General features: G+C 39.9%; 1 protein-coding gene across 2 annotated transcripts in view; it reads left to right on the forward strand.

Annotated features, from left to right (window-relative positions):
• LOC133474361 (CUB and sushi domain-containing protein 1-like) overlaps positions 1–19,117 on the forward strand; it is a 570,296-nt gene that overhangs the window by 150,884 nt on the left and 400,295 nt on the right. For both annotated transcript variants that reach the window (XM_061765990.1, XM_061765991.1), the window contains exon 2: positions 8,200–8,416. In XM_061765990.1, the coding sequence (XP_061621974.1) occupies positions 8,200–8,416 (217 nt within the window). The remainder of the gene's footprint in view (positions 1–8,199; positions 8,417–19,117) is intronic.

The raw sequence follows: 19,117 nt of genomic DNA on the forward strand, positions 1-19,117 counted from the left end.
TGTATTTTTTCATAATATTGACAGTGTTTCATATGTTTTTATACTTACACTGACAGTTACTAATGCTCAGAGGTAGGAAGTTCAGTACATTTTTCAGGTGTCTGTACTTGAGTACTTATTTTTGTAGTGACATTTTACTTTTACTATTTACTTTTTAAACACAAATATCTGTACTTCCTACTCCTTACATTTTAAAAATGAGGTTGTTACTTTTAAAACCTTAAGTTAGCGACGACGCGACATAAAAAGCAGAACGCCAAAAAACCCGAAATGGGAAATACGCGAGTCGAGCCCATTGATTCTTTGAGCCACGTGTCTACGGTGACACTAAGGTAGTGGGGGCAAAGTGTTAGCGCATTCCATGTAGCTAAGCTAGCGGGGGCAATGTGTCGGCGCATTCTTTGTTTGTGGATGGCACAGTCGGAAACCGAAATTACAGGGATGCCTGCACGGTTGCACACACTTCGTACAATCACAACAAAGGGAACATCCGAACTGGGAATAACCTTTCATGGGTAAGAATATTTGTTGGCTCTTTTTTCAAAAGTGCTGCAGTAGTTTGGGTGTACCACGTTAGTTTTGTTTAGAAAGCTAGCATGTTGAAATTCAGCTCGCTAGCAGTAAATTATGTCACATTTGGGTCTAAGCATATAATTCAGCCATCCATTTTCTACACCACTTATCCTTCATGTAGGCTGGAGCCTACCCCAGCTAACTGCGAGCAGGAGGAGTGGGTACACCCTGAACTTTTTGCCAGCCAATCGCAGGGCACATAAAAACAAACAACCATTCGCACTCACATTCATACCTACGGACAATTTAGAGTCGTCAATGAACCTACCGTGCATGTTTTTGGGATGTGGGAGGAAACCAGAGTACCCAGAGAAAACCCACTCAGGCACGGGGAGAACATGCCTAACCGTCCTCAGAACCGTGAGACAAATGTGCTAACTAGCCGGCCTCCATTCCGCCCAAGCATATACTTATTTTAATAGTACAAATAAATGCTTGTCTTTTAATTTAAGCCTACCTGTTTTTATTTTGTTTGTTTTTGTTCATTGTTGCTCCCAGAGAAGGGATGCCAATCATCTGGAGAGATCGAAAAATATCACTGTATGTATTTTATTTTTGGGTTGAAAAATGTCGATTTACTTTTTACTTTTTTACTGAAGTACATTTCTAAGTGTGTCATTGTATACGTTTACATAAGTAACGGAGTGGCTTCAGTACTTTTACCAGAGTTGTTTTTCGGTACTTTTACTTAAGTACCAGTACTTTTTACATCAAATGCTTGTACATTTTATTTTATGATGTTGACAATTTGATGTTGTAATTGATTATTACTACAGTATTTCCATAATTTCCTATGTGAAAAACAGTTTTGGTGAAGCACTTTGCCTGCCACTATTCATAAGCAGTGTTGGGCAGCAGCGGCATTAGCGGGGTTACCAACTTTACCACATTTCTTAGAACCTTGGTGGAGCGTTGCGGTTTTCAACATCTGAGAGCTGTTCAGTCGTGAAACTACTTTGATCATCATATAGCGTGATAGCATCCACAGAAGCTACATTTCCCCACACATTTATAAACCTGAAACGCCTCCCTTCCGTTTAACATCATGTTACGTACCTAACCCTCCTGCTGATGCTCGCCGTAAACGTTGCCCATAAATTGTTGAATGCATGGATTATGGAAAGTGCGCAACTAAAGACAATGGCAGAGGAGGAGGCACATTGCCTATATGCAGTCATATCTACCCCTGTCATCTTGGAAGTAAAGTGTAGGCTACACCTTTTTCATAACCTCTAGGTGGCATACTAGAATGAAAGTAAAACTTTTTCTTAACCTCTCGGGGGCGGTGGCATATTGGAACGCACGTGTACAGCGTTTTCATAACCCTCTAGATCATAGGTGTCAAACTCAAGGCCCAGGGGCAACATCAGGCCTGCCGGATCATTTAACGTGGCCCGTGAGCAAATCATGTGTGTGGACTTCATGTATCTTGCTAAAATACCAAAACTGCAAATTGTCTTTACTTTTAATAACATTAAGATATTGCAAGCATCAAAATAAATTGATTAATAGTATAACAAGCAATGTTTTACTGGCTTCTGATTTCAACACAAGTTCTCCATCAATTTGTAGTGTATGTATAATAATATGAGGCCATCATATATGATTATTATTTATTACATTATACACGAGAAACTACGGTACATTATTTTTTAAATACACCGTTATGATACTAATAACACAGTGCTATCACTGCATTAGTTCATCACATTGATATTGCAGTAGTAGTAAGAAGCATTACCATCCAAAGGTTTTACAAAACGATATGAAGGAAGGTACACACCTGCCTTCACTTCCGGGTTACTCCGATTTACGCTTTAATCATTAAAATCAAACAAATTTGAGCACCACGTCACTTTTTATATGTATAAAATTTAGGGAAAGTGACAAAGCTTTTTATCAGTCTCGTAATCTTAAGGTTGCTACATTTGATGAAATACGAGTTCTAGATGAAAGAGGCTTACTTAAACTCAGAACACACAAAAAACACAACCAAGAGTGGAATTTTTGGTATATATAATGACATCTACAAGGGATCAAGAGGGAAACACACAAAGGGGTCTAACGAAAGAAAAAAAATAACACTTATAACGCTAAAAAGAAGAAAAATAGGCGTACGAAAAGGGAAATAGAACACCATGTGTTGGACTAAAGTTGAAAACGTGAGGGTTTAATGCGTCCACTCCGGATGGGAGAGAGAGAGGACAAAGTTAGGATTTGGTGTGAAGCTAGTACTTTCCCCAAAATTATTAGGCACTGATATTGTACAGTCTGGCAAACACTGGTTTGTTACTCATGAAAGTAGATCAGCTGGCGGGTGGTGGGGGTCTATCTCAGTCGTCTCGGGACGCGAGGAGGTAGGTTTGTTTGACAAAGAAGATGCGGAAACAGGGAAAGAAGTTGTTCTTCATGCGTTCTGTGGGAGGTTACGACTGTTTCTCTTCCTGCCTCCTCAGGGACTCGTTAGGAATTTCAGCGCCATCATGCTTGGCTGGAAGCGTACCTGGTACTTTAGTAGCAGCTGGTCTGGTCGCCTCGCGGTGGCCCATGTGGATGCTAGGAAGCCGAGTCTGTTCTAATCCCGGCCTTCGCGTTGGCCGAACTGCGTGTCCGAACAAAAGGAAAGAGGGGTGGCTGAGGCCAGCCCGTGTCCGGCAAGATTAGCCAGCCAGGACACGAAGCGAGAAAAACAAGAGAGAGCAAAAAAGGCGGGAGTCAAGAGTTAAATACCCCAGGGGCGTGTCGAAGATGACCGAGGACCAGACAAGACCACACCCATCAGCTTGAATCTAGTCTACAATTTTGACCCATAAAGTGGGTTTAAAATCATACATTAACATAAAATACTCTCACCTTGGTACTCTCTACTCACAGGTCAAGCATATAGACTGGCTGTTTATACTTCAGTCTTGGCAAATGAACTGCTTGTGGTTCCATCCATCCATTTTCTGAGCCGCTTCTCCTCACTAGGGTCGCGGGCGTGCTGGAGCCTATCCCAGCTGTCATCGGGCAGCAGGCGGGGTACACCCTGAACTGGTTGCCAGCCAATCGCAGGGCACATAGAAACTAACAACCATTCGCACTCACAGTCATGCCTACGGGCAATTTAGAGTCTTCAATTAATGCATGTTTTTGGGATGTGGGAGGAAACTGGAGTGCCCGGAGAAAACCCACGCAGGCAGGGGGAGAACATGCAAACTCCACACAGGCGGGGACGGGGATTGAACCCCGCACCTCAGAACTGTGAGGCTGACGCTCTAACCAGTCGGCCACCGTGCCGCCTGCTTGTGGCTCAAATCACATTTCATGCTGCTTAGAGTCAAACCAAGAAAAACAGTTATTAACATATCGCAGCTGTGCTTGTAAATTTGACACACTGACACAGACATCAAGGCATACATTTGGAATAATTCGGCAGAGTTCGTAAAATATCAAAACAGAAATGTTCCTTTGGTTAAACATCAAATGAGAGTCCCCGGTTAGGCTTTGCAGTTCCTCTGAACGCCAGCAGGTGTCGCCTTGTCCCAGTAATTGTTCCTATTCAAGGACAGATGGTCCGGTGAACACATCTGGGGGCCTTTGATGCTTGAGAGTTCAGATTTCTAGGTTAGATGTTAATTAGTTTAGGGTCCACTAGGCGTCTTTTCGTGGTAGTCTCACAGCAGGGCCGCATGGAAGAATGCAGTTTATCGCTCGCTCACTCATGCAATCTCCCTGCTGTCCCCAGTTGCACAGACCCCACTCCTCAACTTGTTCATCTCATCATATTCAGACACTCGTTCATCCAATCACATTCAGATACCTTCAGGGTATAGTCGGGACTCTAACTCAAATTCATGTGACACTACAAGGTCGCTACTTGCTACAGTATATAAGAATCAAATCTAGTCTGGGATAAAATAAAGGAGGCGGAATGCTGTTCAATAATGTATTGTAGCAAACCTTTAGTCATGTTCTATGGACTGAAGCAGTAAGCACACCATCCTCTCTCCTTGCACTGGTCCACCTTCCGACTCTAGACTGGCACTAGAGAGAAACACCTGTTGGATGTTTTGTTTGACGACACCACCCGTTCATTTTTAAAGAGGTTATCGTCAACCATGGCGTGTCTCCTTTTCATTGTGTAAGCAGACGCTACAGTATATTGTCTGTCTTTTTACTGTTACAGGAGGGCGTTTGGTGAATTTGCTGACAGCTGACATACGGATTTAAGGCTGCTCGTCAGCTAGCGTTAGCGGGTGCCTTTTCAGATAGGCGTGCATAGCACTTGTGCTTTTGTTGTATTTGAGGATAGAGGATAGCAAGTGACCATGCTACGGATCTTGAATTGATTTTGAATAAATGATTCATGCATGCTTGAAGGCTCCGCTTCTAGTTTTCTGCGCGAACCCACTTTTGATTTCAGCAAGGCGTCTGTGGACTCTGTGTCCAAAACACGTGAGTCGCGATTAGTTGACCTCAAGCTATAAAACTTTTTGTGGAGTGAGTGGCAAAGTCGACGCGTTGTGTCGTGTTAACCTCTGATGTAAGCTAGCTTGTAGCTTAGCTCGCTGCATTTTACAGGTAGCTTGCCCAAAACTGTGTTTAAGTTACCCTCTATTCCGGTGTCCAGTGTTTCTATAGTGTTTCCTGTATTCAGTATTGGTTAAATGGAAAGGATACATCTCTTGAATACGCCTGTAAAACGTGTATCATGACAATAAAGATGCACTGCGATTGGCTGGCCTCCAGTCCAGGGTGTACCCCGTCTCTTGGCCGAAGTCAGCTGGGATAGGCCCAGCACACCTGCAATCCTAATGAGGATAAGTTGACAATAAAGATTGTTCTTCTTCCAAAATGCGAATAAATTGGTCGACCGGCATCCTGAAATGAATTGTGTTTGACATTTGATATTCAATTGTGCTTCTTTATGACAGCAATTGAATAACCGGATGTTTCACTCCTTTCCTTATCCATGTGCATTCTCAATAGGCCTCTTTCTTACTTGGACAAAGTATGCTGCTCTTAGTTGAACCGACCATATGGTTTTCAGCCATTAGACAATCTGGTAACAGAGAGGCTACACTACACGAAGCATGAAAAACCAATTGGGGTGAACTCACCAAAGCAAAACAGTATTTTATTGCACTGCTCTGAGTATGTTGCTCCAATGTGTTATGTGATGTGATGCAAATATCTGCTTATTCCTACTCATCCCATCTGTTCAAAGTTAAGATCTGGCAGCAGCAAAGAGTGTGGACAGAAGAGTGAGACAACTGGAGATGCAATGAAAGACATACATAACAAGTGCTGTGAGGGAGAGGTGAATTGGGTTGGAAAGAAAGCGGAGAACAATCTGAAATGAATCTAGACATTCCAGATGGTTTGATGTTTGTTTGTGTGTGCATATACTGTATGGCTCATGCACGTGTGTTGTTATTCTTGCTGCCAGTGTATAGTTAGTTATGTGTGGTTTGTCTTGCTCCGGGCAAGCGGGAACATCTGGTACACTTGCAAGGAACAAGTTCTGAAAAAAATAATTTTAAATGAATTCATGAATGTATATGAAAATAAATGTTTGAAAAATGTCCATGCAGACTTGTTCTGTAACATGAAGGATCCTATTTTTGTGAACAGTGTAAATCCTGCACGGCAGGTGGTGCAACTGAGCGCCAGAGGCGTGTTAGACCAGTGTTTCTACTTTCGTAGATGAGCACAGCCCGGTGGATCTGAGATTGGGTGGGCTGGGAGCTTCACTCAGCGCCAATTAGAGCGGCTTCTCTCATTGCCTTTAAATATAGCACAAGTGACAGTCTCAACAAAAATGTTTTCTGTGAGGAAGAGGACAAATTCACCAAAATCGCGTTAGACCAGCCTCCTTCCTTGCGCCAGGATTTAGACGTGGTCTGAGTAGGTGCAAATTTAGATGGACTTTCTACCACCAAATTTTCACTGCCGGGCGCATCTCCAAGGACACTACCCAGCTGCACCGGAATGCCCAGCTTTGCGCAGACCTATCTGCCAAATCGGTAAACACAGAGCACCGTGCTTGCACGAAAAACAGGATCCGCCAGCATTTCTGCCCCGTCGCTGATGCGCTGTCGAAGAAAATAGAGCCCACAGTATCAACTTTCCAGTGTACTTTATTACTAATTAACTGCCTTTCCTCTATTCCACACTTAAGGGTACATTGTATTTTCAAAATTATATTACATAGCATTCAGGCTGCATTCTAACAAATAAAGCCTCTAAATGAACCTCCTATATGCAAGAGCACCGCTGTTGCTCAGTGGCAGTGGAGACATCCTCTCTAGTCCAGCCTAATGTTATGTCTATGCTATTGTATGTGGATGTATTCTTGAATTCCATCTGTATATACATCAATTCATTTTCAATACCACCTCTTCTGCCTCTTCTGTTCAGTGTTGCGGGGCGGCTGGATTTCATCCCATGTAATTTAACACACTCAGGCTGTGCAAATTACACTTGTCTGATGCCAACTTTTGTATTGTGCACTGGCGACAAACGCTGTGCAGGGTACAAGTGAAAAGAGTTCTGCAACTCCCAACTGGTTTAACAACCATATGAACCCTAACTGCTTAGAAATCAGGGCTAATTATAGCATTGTTTTCTTGCTGGTACAGCATTTTTGCACTGCATGTTCATTATATTTCTGTATAATGCAATATGCAGAGTTGCCTTGAGATTGGAGTGACCCAAATTACTAGTTTTTCTGTGATACGAGTTGTGGTTGGACTTTTTTTCCCCGTTTTACTGGTGAGCTTAAATTTGAAATGAGTGCTGTATGGTGGCAGTGAACTCAACACACTTAACAACAAGCAGCAGCTCGGCAGATAGTGAACCATTCTTCAAAAATAATTGTCACTCCCAGTTATTCAAACTAATCATAAAAAATCATAAAGTTGTGTATTTAAAAACAACCACATACTGTAGCTTTGCTTTAGCTCACTGCTAACAAACAATGCAGAATGCCATAGATTGGCTAACGAATAGCATTGTTGTTGCAGTGTTAAAACCCTCTAAGCAATAAATATTTGAACACACATGGTCAAGCAACACACATACACAGATATAACAATACTCACAGGCATGTATTCTTTATCCTCTGGATAATTCGAAGAACAACTTGTATTACTGTGGCTTACTGAGCAATTGTGAACGTCTCCTTCATGGACATCCGCATATCTGTATTATACTTTACCCAGATGGCCCAAGCGTGTACACCAGAAGGAGCAATTCAATGGCCATTGAACATTTTATGTAATTATGTCATTACTGTTTGTTTTATAGAAATGGCAATATTGTTGAGTTCTATTTTCTTTATTAAAAAAATACACAAATTTAGTTTTCTTTTTGGGAGGCTGGAATGGATAATGGCATTTACGTTCCTTTCAGCGGGTAAAGCTAATTTGAAATACGAGTTGAGCGAGGTCACGGAAGTCGTATCTCAAGGAACCACTGTTTTGGCAATGTATGTCAAGATATGAAGAACTCGAACTTGAAGAACTAAACAATTTATCGAACTTGAGTTTGACTGTATCAGTGTGAAGTATGGAAGGAATGAAATACCAATTGAAGACCAAAAGCTTAAATCCAAACGTCCTGATTTTGTGTTTTTTCTTCCAGCTGAATCATGTGGTGGTGTAATTCAAGGCCTGAACGGAACGATAGAATCGCCTGGTTTCCCCCACGGCTATCCCAACTACGCCAACTGTACGTGGCTGATAATAACAGGGGAGCGAAACAGGATCCAGCTCACCTTCGTCACGCTCGCACTAGAGGAAGACTTTGATATGGTGTCTGTATATGATGGACAACCTTCGCCTGGGAACTTAAAAATGAGGTTAGAAAATTTTATTATTATTATTTTTTTAAATGGTGATTCTTTTCTGTTGATAGTGTCACTCTAACATGATAGAACTTGTCACCTCACACACTGACATTCCCTGTCGCACACAACCTCCTTCTGATCCTGAATGGGGAGGTAGAATATATTATATATATATATATATATATATATATATATATATATATATATATATATATATATATATACACACACATACAGTGGGTACGGAAAGTGTTCAGACCCCCTTAAATTCTTCACTCCTTTTTATATTGCACCTATTTGCTAAAATAATTTAAGTTCATTTTTTCCCACATTAATGTACAGACACCACTCCACATTAACAGAAAAAAACTGCAATTGTTGAAATTTTGCAGATTTATTAAAAAAGAAAAACTGAAATATCACACAGCCATAAATATTCAGACCCTTTGGTCAGTATTTAATAGAAGCACCCTTTTGAGCTAAGACAGCCATGAGTCTTTTTGGGAATGATGCAACATGTTTTTCACACCTGGATTTGGGGAATGTCTGCCATTCCTCCTTGCAGATCCTCTCCAGTTCTGTTAGGTTGGATGGTGAACATTGGTGGGCAGCCATTTTCAGGTCTTTCCAGAGATGCAATTGGGTTTAAGTCAGGTCTCTGGCTGGGCAATTCAAGAACAGTCACGGAGTTGTTCTGAAGCCAGTCCTTCGGTATTTTAGCTGTGTGCTTAGGGTCATTGTCTTTTTTTAAGGTGAACCTTCGGCCCAGTTTGCGATCCTGAGTACTCTGAAGAAGGTGTTCGTCCAGGATATCCCTGTACTTGGCCGCATTAATCTTTCCTTCGATTGCAACCAGTCATCCTGTCCCTGCAGCTGAAAAACACCCCCACATCATGATGCTGCCACCACCATGCTTCACTGTTGGGACTGTATTGGACAGGTGATGAGCAGAGCCTGGTTTTCTCCACACATACCGCTTAGAATTAAGGCCATAAAGTTCTATCTTGGTCTCATCAGAACAGAGAATCTTATTTTTCACCATCTTGGAGTCCTTCAGGTGTTTTTTTTTTTTAATTTAATTTAATTTTTTTAAGCAAACTCCATGCGGGCTTTCATGTATCTTGCACTGAGGAGAGGGTTCCGTCGAGCTACTCTGCCATAAAGCTCCGACTGGCGATGGTTGACTTTCTAGAACTTTTGCCCATCTCCCGACTGCATCTCTGGAGCTCAGCCACAGCCTCTTTGGGTTCTTCTTTACCTCTCTCACCAAGGCTCTTCTCCCCCAATTGCTCAGTTTGGCCGGACGGCCAGCTCTAGGAAGGGTTCCAGTCGTCCCAAACGTCTTCCATTTAAGAATTATGGAGGCCACTGTGCTCTTAGGAACGTGAAATGCAGCAGAAATAGTTTTATAACCTTAGCCAGATCTGTGCCTTGCCACAATTCTGTTTCTGAGCTCTTCAAGTACTTCCTTTGACCTCATGATTCTCATTTATCGCAGTACTCGTCACTTTAAACCGCATACACTCCTTGAAGTCTCAGTGCCCTTTGCACAATGGTCATTGCACCGGACTATTGCGATATTAGCCATTCGAACTGAGGACTCTGCATCTTTTTGCACAATTGTTGTTTGTTGTTGTTTTTTGTCAATGTCTTTATGTCTCCAAAGTGTTCTGTAAATTGACTGTCTGTTGTACTAGAGCGGCTCCAACTACCGGAGACAAATTCCTTGTGTGTTTTGGACATACTTGGCAAATAAAGATGATTCTGATTCTGATTCTGATTTGCTCTGACATGCACTGTGAGCTGTAAGGTCTTATATAGACAGGTATGTGGCTTTCCTAATCAAGTCCAATCAGTATAATCAAACACAGCTGGACTCCAATGAAGGTGTAGAACCATCGTAAGGATGATCAGAAGAAATGGACAGCACCCGAGTTAAATGTATGAGTGTCACAGCAAAGGGTCTGAATATTTATGGCTGTGTGATATTTCAGTTTTTCTTTTTTAATAAATCAGCAGAAATTTCAACAATTCCGTTTTTTTTCCGGTCAATATGGGGTGCTGTCTGTATATTAATGAGGGAAAAAAATTAACTTAAATGATTTTAACAAATGGCTGCAATATAACAAAGAGTGAAAAATTTAAGGGGGTCTGTAAAATTTCCGTACCCATATATATATATATATATATATATATATATATGGGTACGGAAATTTACAATATTTATATATATATATATATATATAATTTTAACACATAATTCTTCATATTTAATCGTAGATGACAAATGACACCCATGTAAGACTTCACACTTGATACTGGCATCTTAAATATCAGTGGCCAACAGGCAAAGCATACTATCTGACTAGCATTTGCTTTTGTTTTTCATGGTGAAAACAATATCTTGCCAAATATGGGAACTCCACACACTTTTTTTTTTAGACGAAACAAACACAAGCCACCAGAATGCTTTTCCATCCATCCATCCATTTTCTTAGCCGCTTCTCCTCACTAGGGTCGCGGGCGTGCTGGAGCCTATCCCAGCTGTCATCGGGCAGGAGGCGGGGTACACCCTGAACTGGTTGCCAGCCAATCGCAGCCAGAATGCTTTTTATTTTTATATTTTACTGACAGTGTGCTATGCCAGCAATGCACTATGCCTTATTTATTTGTTTACCAAAATGAAATCAATACTGTATGAAGTCAATGAAATAAAAAAATAAATAATGTGAATTAATATATTTCATTAGGAATTATTATTAAGTATAATACTGTATTTATTATACAACACCAATCCAATCCTTATTCCTCTCTTCAGCCCACCTCCTCCTTATGGGTCACTGTGACAGCAGATTCACTTATTCTGTAGTTTTTGCGGGCATGAAAAATAAACTCCATAATTAGCAATCAACACAGAATTTGATTTGATTAAGGTCACATATAGGAAAAAAAAACCAGTAGCTTCTCAGTGGCATGTTAATTAAAATTATTTTCAGGATGGGTGAATTGATTTGCAGTTTCAACCTTGAGATACAAGTGACACGACTCACGGTATGAGTTTTTCGGCTGATTTCTTGCTTTGACTTGCGATTAATAATTTGTGATACAAGTGTTGTATGATGGCAATGAACACAACTCTCTTCACAATAAGCAACAGTTTGGCAGAGAGTGAACAATTTTAAAAAAGAGACTTAAAGCTGTTTAGTGGCACTCACAATTAAGGTTTACTGTCAAACTAATCATCAACTGAAGAAACAATGCAAAATGCTAACAAATAACATTTGTGTCTTGTCGCTTAAGCAACATATATTGTAACACAAATGGTGGAGCAAAACATATAGACAGACAAGGAACCATGCTCACACCCATATTTTATTTACCGTCTCTGAAAAAACGACTCATATTACTGCTGCTTACTGATCTGTGTCGTATATGTATATCTGTATGCCTGTATTATATTGCCCCCGGGTGGCCAAGGTGTGCACATCAGAAGGGCCACACAGTCATGAAGAGTTATGATGCATACTATTTAATTCTTTACTTTCTATTTATTTATGTTATTGATATATACTTTTATATCATCACATTCTAGAGGGCTAGTTTCTTTATTATAAAGCACATTACAAATATTTTTTTAATTTTTATTCTTTTTTGGAGAGGCTGGAGCAGATTGTCATTTCCATTCATTTCAATGGCGAAAGATGATTTGATTTGAGTGTTTTGAGTTACGACCGTAGTGACCAATTAAACTTGTATTTCAAGGCACCACTATTTGTGGGCAGCATATTTATAAAAGCAAACAAAACAAAAAAACTGTAAATAACTCTAAACTGTGGCATTTGTACTGATACTAATGTTGACACACGAGAGGGGTCCTGGCTGGTCCACCAATATTATAGACCCTGAAAGAGAGTGGAAATGCTATTTACTTTTATTTAATTAATTATTTTTTACAATTTAGACTACCCACACATTGATTTTGTTCTTAAATCTAATTCTTGTACATTTTCATTTGAAATTTGACTTCTTCTGCATATACAATAAACAAACCATAAAGATGAGCCAATGTTGTCATTATTAACATGATCAGGCCAGATTGCCAAGCAAGTTAAAATACTGAACTGGCAGCATCAGTATTTGGTGATTTGTTGCAGTGCAGGAAGGGTCGTTACAACAGCGTCCACAGAGTTGGCCTGCTGTCGGGAGCTTATTCATCACAGAGTTTGTGTGTAGGAGGGATGAGCTGGGAAAGCTCGCACTGTAGTGTTTGAGCTAGGTGGTGCAGTTTTGGATAACAGTGTTATTTTTTGTTAAAACGTTATGTCCAGCAGCTTTATTATGTCTCTGAGTGAGAAGAATACCTATTTAGTGGTTTGCCCACGAGAGGACAAAAGGACTGCTGACTTTACTGAGCTTCTTCAAAATACACATATTTTTCACACAGGGTGATGCAGCTGGCTGATGATTCAGCTGTCAATGATAGTGTACTATGCATGCTTCGCTCCCTCACCAGGATATTCTAGAAATAATATGTAGGCCCCCTAATAAATAAAGGAGCCGTATTTACTTTCTATGTCTACATACATTCATTTGGGTTAAAAATGAACCATGCACACCTCACTGTGAGACACTGAAACAGTTATCTTTATTTATCTGTGAAGAAAAAAAATCCATACAGTCACACAAGAAAAATACGTAAGCCAAAAACAATCCATCAACCTCTAGTTTGTACACATTTCGAAACAAAATTCCCATAGGAAATAAGGGATATAGAAATAGTCTCACCGTCAAGTGTTGCCATCATACAACTATTATTAACTGTACAGGCAATGTTTTAAGTAATATTTTAACATTTTTAAAGATAAATGATCAACTGTTAGTTCAATGTATAATCTATAAAACGCCCCGTCTTAATGTTCATGTCAAATCTTAAAGATGTAGGCAATCATTACATGCTTGTGAATTGAAGTTGACATATTGAAGGCTCTTTAGCTGAAAATTTACTTATTATAAGACTTTACGGGTGTTCAACTTTACTGCAATCCACCTCCACAAAATTTTATCACAATATTGTTGTTGTTTTTTTTGTTAGGCTTTTAACATATAGAGAGTCATGAAGTACATAAATACAGTACTTCATCTAACATGCTATGCACTTGGCATTGGAAGTGTTTTCAAATTACCGTGATTTTTCATGTATAGTATGCTCTGCAGTATATTATGCACCCCCGCAGCTGCATTTCTCTTCTACTTGTGTATAGTACGCACTCCAGTGTTGCTGGTATATGTAGCATACGGCTGTATCCCATACTGCTACAAGAGTTACGGCAATGTTGCAAAAGGCATGTTCAGTGAATGCCTATACGTGTAACAAGAAGTTAAAATAAAAGGTTGTACCCACCTTATTGGACATAACATTGACGACGTGGATGGGATTGTCATTTTGCGCCGCCCCCCTCATTCCTCGCATTCCCCGGTCTCGCTGGCATGACTCTTTTATGACGTACTTAATGGCGATCGGACTAGCCGAGGCTAGCGATGCACAGCTAACTGCTATGCTAATCCACAACTTGGGCAGTGAGGGCAAGCGGATTTTTAGTACTATCGTACCCGCGCACACGCACGAATACTGTGTCGCCTTGTTGGCCGGACACTTCACTGCTCCACAGAGTGTTATGGTCTGTTGAATTACCTTTCGCCAGCGATGGCAACTCAGGGGCGAACCAGACCTGCCGTGCTTGGCTAGCCTTTGCAAATTTGGCCACTTGGAAGACGAGATGATTTTCGACGAGCAAGACATGATTCTAGGTGAGCAGTGAACATTATGTTACCTTATTATGTCTCAATGTGTAACCTTAGACATTGCATATCATATTCGAATGAAAGTACCCCTTTTTCACAAGCCTGCGGTACCGGTATAAATCTAAACAATGTGACACTTTGTTTCATTTTCCTTACTACCCATGTATAATATGCACCCTCGATTTATAATGGCGGTGGAACGGTGGTCGACTGTTTACCACATCCGCCACACAGTTCTGAGGTCTTGGGTTCAAATTGGTCCTTTTTGTGTGTAGTTTGCATGTTCTCCCGTGCCTGTGTGGGTTTTCGCCGGGTACTCCGGTTTCCTCCCACATTCCTAAAACATGCACGCTAGGTTTATTGAAGTCTGTAAATTGTCCATAGGTGTGAACGTGAGTAATAATGGTTGTTTGTTTATATGTGCCCTGCGATTGGCTGGTGAATCCACCTTTTGCCCGAAGTCAACTGGGATAGGCGCCAGCACACCCGTGTCCCTAGTGAGGTTACGCTGTTTTTAATGATTTTTTTTTTTTAATAGAAAAAATCATATTATACATGAGAAATTACGACAGACAAAAATACATTATATCATCATCATTATGATTAAATACAATTATAGTGATAGAACATGAAAAAAAAACACAGTCACAAAAATGTATAACTCTGTCTGTTGTGAAGCTTGTTGGCACAATCATTGCTCCTTGTGAAGGCCTTACACAAGGTGAGTTGACAGCTGTGCCAACAATCTCCAGTGAAGTGCAGCTGTGTCGAGACACCAGGAGAGTCAAGTGTACCAGCAGCTGACTTGTGCTTAACCCCTTGAGCAATTTGAGCATCTCTTGCAGTTGATGCTCTTTTCTTTGACTCCACTATTTTCTCATCCCTTTGAAAGCAGCACTTTCATCCTGATAGTTCTAATTATTAAGTGATAATATTGATCCTTTTATACTTCCAGGTGTCACTTCTGTTCCAGTTTTAAGTAAAAGACTGATGGCTTCAAAACCTAAATTTAAATATATAAATAAATATAAATATATAAATAAAATGTTGTGGGAAATCAAGTCAGCTACAAAAGCCGACACAAATGTCGACACAAACAATAAGAATAATGACTAAGGCTGGATCGACACAATATGATTAAAGTGACACAATTAAAAAAAAATTTCCTCCCATGTGGCTTATTTCAGATATGGATCATGGCATCTTAAAGAGACAGAGGCATGGAATTATTTTTTTTTTTAGGTCTGTACAGTATTGTCAAATGAGGAGTTGAGATGAAACTTTTATTTATTGGAGCATGCCGTATGTGGATAGGCAGAAATTTTTTAGAATATGCTGAGGAAGATGTTTAACAAGTTACTTTTCAATTGCCACTCTGCAGCTTGTCGCCACTGAAATCAAATGCAGTTGAGTGAAATCCAGCTGACCGTAGACACTTTTTACTGCCACCGTTTCTCATACTGTGAATTATTGAAAGGGCAACTTTAAGTGGTGACTCAAGTTTTTTCAGTTCCTTTGAAAATGTAGTCTATTGCTGAAGAATGCATGTATTAGCTGTGTTTGTAAAATGTTTAGTGATATTGATGATTTGATTTGCTTGTGGTGTGCTTGGTAATCATGTTATACTGCTACACTGGCTTGTATTACAGGGGAATAGTGTCAGATCACCTACTTTTGTGATACGTAATATTGTCTGGATACACTCTAGTTACTGTATGTTAGTGCTAACACAGATGCTAACGTATTCTAAAAGTACTGTTCACTTGTGTAAAGAATGCTGAATGCTCACTGCTATGAGTTTTGGGGGAGTATTAGCCGTAGGATGAAGGGGGTGCCCGAGCACAACCACAGGTTTCCTTTCTTTACAAGTACATTATATTTATTTATTTATTTTTAAACTCTCCTCATGCACATTTGCCATTATTGAGTACAATATTACAGTACAAACAAACATTTCCAAACAGGAACAATTGGGTTGTGACTATCAATGACCTGACAATGATTGACTGTGAAATCTAAACATGTTTCTTAGTGAAAATTAGGACAGTAAAATAAGAAATCTTTGCATATATTATGATATATTGACACTCTCTGGCATGGTACTTGTAGTTATGACAGTGGTACGTTTCACCAAAGTATATTAGGTTGCAAGGTAAAGCCAAGGTACAACACGACCTCCAAAATTGAACACCCAATAATTGATAAAATTTTGAATTTTTTGTTTTTGTGCTGCCACCTTAAAAGGGTACAAGTAATTTAAAATAATTATTAAGAAAAAAATAATACGATAACCACAGAACTGGAAATGGAAGATACTGTGACATAGAAAAGGGCCTAGCTTCTTTCTAGCATATGAACAATGTAATTAATACATAAATATACACATACAGTTGCCTTTTTGAACTCAAAATAGGTCATCTACGTGAATTGATGGGGGGTTCGCTGTCGCCGTCGCTTTCGTCGTAAGCTGTTTCGTACTCCTTGAATGCTGGCAGCTGGAGGTAACGGTACTTTTATTCCGTTACAATGATCTAAATGTCGCTGGCTACTTTTATTTATCAATTATTGCTTATTTATCAACTATTTCGTTCGCGAGACTTCGACTTCCCCATTGGGCGCTGTTTGCGCCAATCCAGTTGAAGCGCTAGTGACGGTTAAGTCGAGTTCACTAATCAAACGACGCAAGAAAGTCACATGACCTCACACGACGTCTTCTATTGGGTTTCCCGGGCATAGGTATTAACACTAGATAAGCCAGCCCAGGTGATCGTCATACCTAAATGGCCACCATTTGGGAAGGTCGTCATTACCATGAAGGCAACGGCGCGCTACTCTTGTTTACATTTAGACAAACAGAAACAACAGCTTTCATGTATTGTAGTATTTTTCTGACACTGTCTGCCAAAACGTGGATATTTCAGCTCACTTCTAACTTGAGAAAACACCGTACAGTAAATTGCAAATGTTTTTTCAATTATTTTTTTATTTATTGTTTGCGCTATTTACTCAGTACTTGAGTAATTATTTCACTGTGTACTTTTTACTCTTACTCAAGTAATTTTTTTGGAGGACTACTTTTTACTTTTACTTGAGTCACATTATTGTCAAGTAACAGTACTCTTACTTGAGTACAATATTTGGCTACTCTACCCACCTCTGTAGCGGACATCCTCTATTGCTACTCTTACGTTTAAGCAACATTTTTGCTCATCAGATCAGCCAGTGTCGTATTTGTTGCACTGGTCTTTTGTATTTTCGCGTTGTGCTGCGGGTCCCAGCGGTTCCATGAAGCACACATCGGCGACAAGAGGTGATCCGCTAGTACATTTTGTATTAATTAGGAGATGCGCCTACAATTATCTAATTATTTTACGGATGTTAATGTTAAATACATTAAGCGAAGGAGCGATGTTTGGGATTATGTCACAACACAGAATGAACTAACTTCAAATTCAGAAATGGCCAATAAAAACAGAAAAATATTGTACATAATATTTTCCTGGAGGATCCATTAGGGATTAGCCTTTGAAGTTGGTAATAGTGAAAAATGAGGTGAAAGTCAATTCTTTTCCAGAATGAGTGCTTAAAGAGGAGGATGCTATTCATGTGGCACTGCTTGAAGCTGGCATCAGGTGCAGGTGGAGATGGGCCTGGCTCAAGTTGGAGGCAAAAACAAAAAAGCAAAGAAATGAGGCAAATTTAATTTTAATCTTAAATTTGTACATCAACATGTGCTTGAGTGGTGTAAATAACTTTTTCTACGTGAAGAAAATTGGTAGATTTTGCCCTATTGTACTCGTCAGAGTCTTCCAGATTGCTTAATTTATGTTAAAATAAGAAAATTCTCTGTGGTGGCCCGGGGGATCCCCCAGACCCCCCCACCCTACAATGTTGTTTTTTTTGGTCACCTTTTTCATGCCTTTGGTGTTTGCATGTCTGTATACAGGTTATTACATGTATAAAGTCATTTAACCAAGCAGATTTGTTACATAAATAATAATATCGACACTATTTTTGAGATTTAAGTTCTGAGGTGGTCACTGCTTCAAAATACTTGAAAATGAATATTATATTTCCATTGCTGTACAGTATGTGTGCACATTTATCCACGTGCAATGACGCTCCTTGTTTGATGACACAGATAATTATGTAGAGCGGATATTCTAATCTTAAGTAACGCTATATTGAATCCAAGTGCTTTAGAAGCTTCTATAGCCTACCCATGGATGTACCGTCATATACTAGTATCAGGTATCACCTGCTTTGGTATTATAGCTTTTCCAAGCTTTATGATGCATGTAACCTCACCTCCTCTGTCACCCATCAGCAGCGTGTAAACACAAGGAGGGAGTATCATCTTTTTTTCTTATTTCCTCATCTTTTACGCTTGTGACGACGGTAACGAGTGAATTGAACACACGTGACACAACCTTAATTAGCTTATTCTATATATCTTCAAGTAGGATGCTACCTCCACTGAAATTATGTCTTAAGGATCAATGTGGTTTGGTCTTTGCTTCTGACACCTCAATTTAAGTCACATCCATCTCTCCTCTTTGCTTCAAAGTATTTTATTGTTGCACCAAGTCACCAACATTTAATTGCAGCATTCACAAGCGAAGGCAATATCAAAAGATTTATTTACAGTACATGTAACAGTTAAATCACCCTGGAGTCATTATTTGCCCACTGCTGCAAGTTAAGTATTATAATGTATTAAAATGTTGCCTTCCATATTTTAATAAGATGTAAAGAAAGCTATTTGGCTTCCTCCACCACGAACTTAAAGGGGAAGTAAACCAAGGGAACAACGAGGGGCTTTTCCATGCCACGATGAGGTGCTAGCCACCAGCTAGCTAGCGGAATAACAGGCGTCCGGACATTGCAGACAGGCAGGCTCGTCCAGTACAT

Source organism: Phyllopteryx taeniolatus, chromosome 2 (genome assembly GCF_024500385.1).
Source record: "Phyllopteryx taeniolatus isolate TA_2022b chromosome 2, UOR_Ptae_1.2, whole genome shotgun sequence".
NCBI classification, from domain to species: Eukaryota; Metazoa; Chordata; class Actinopteri; order Syngnathiformes; family Syngnathidae; genus Phyllopteryx; species Phyllopteryx taeniolatus.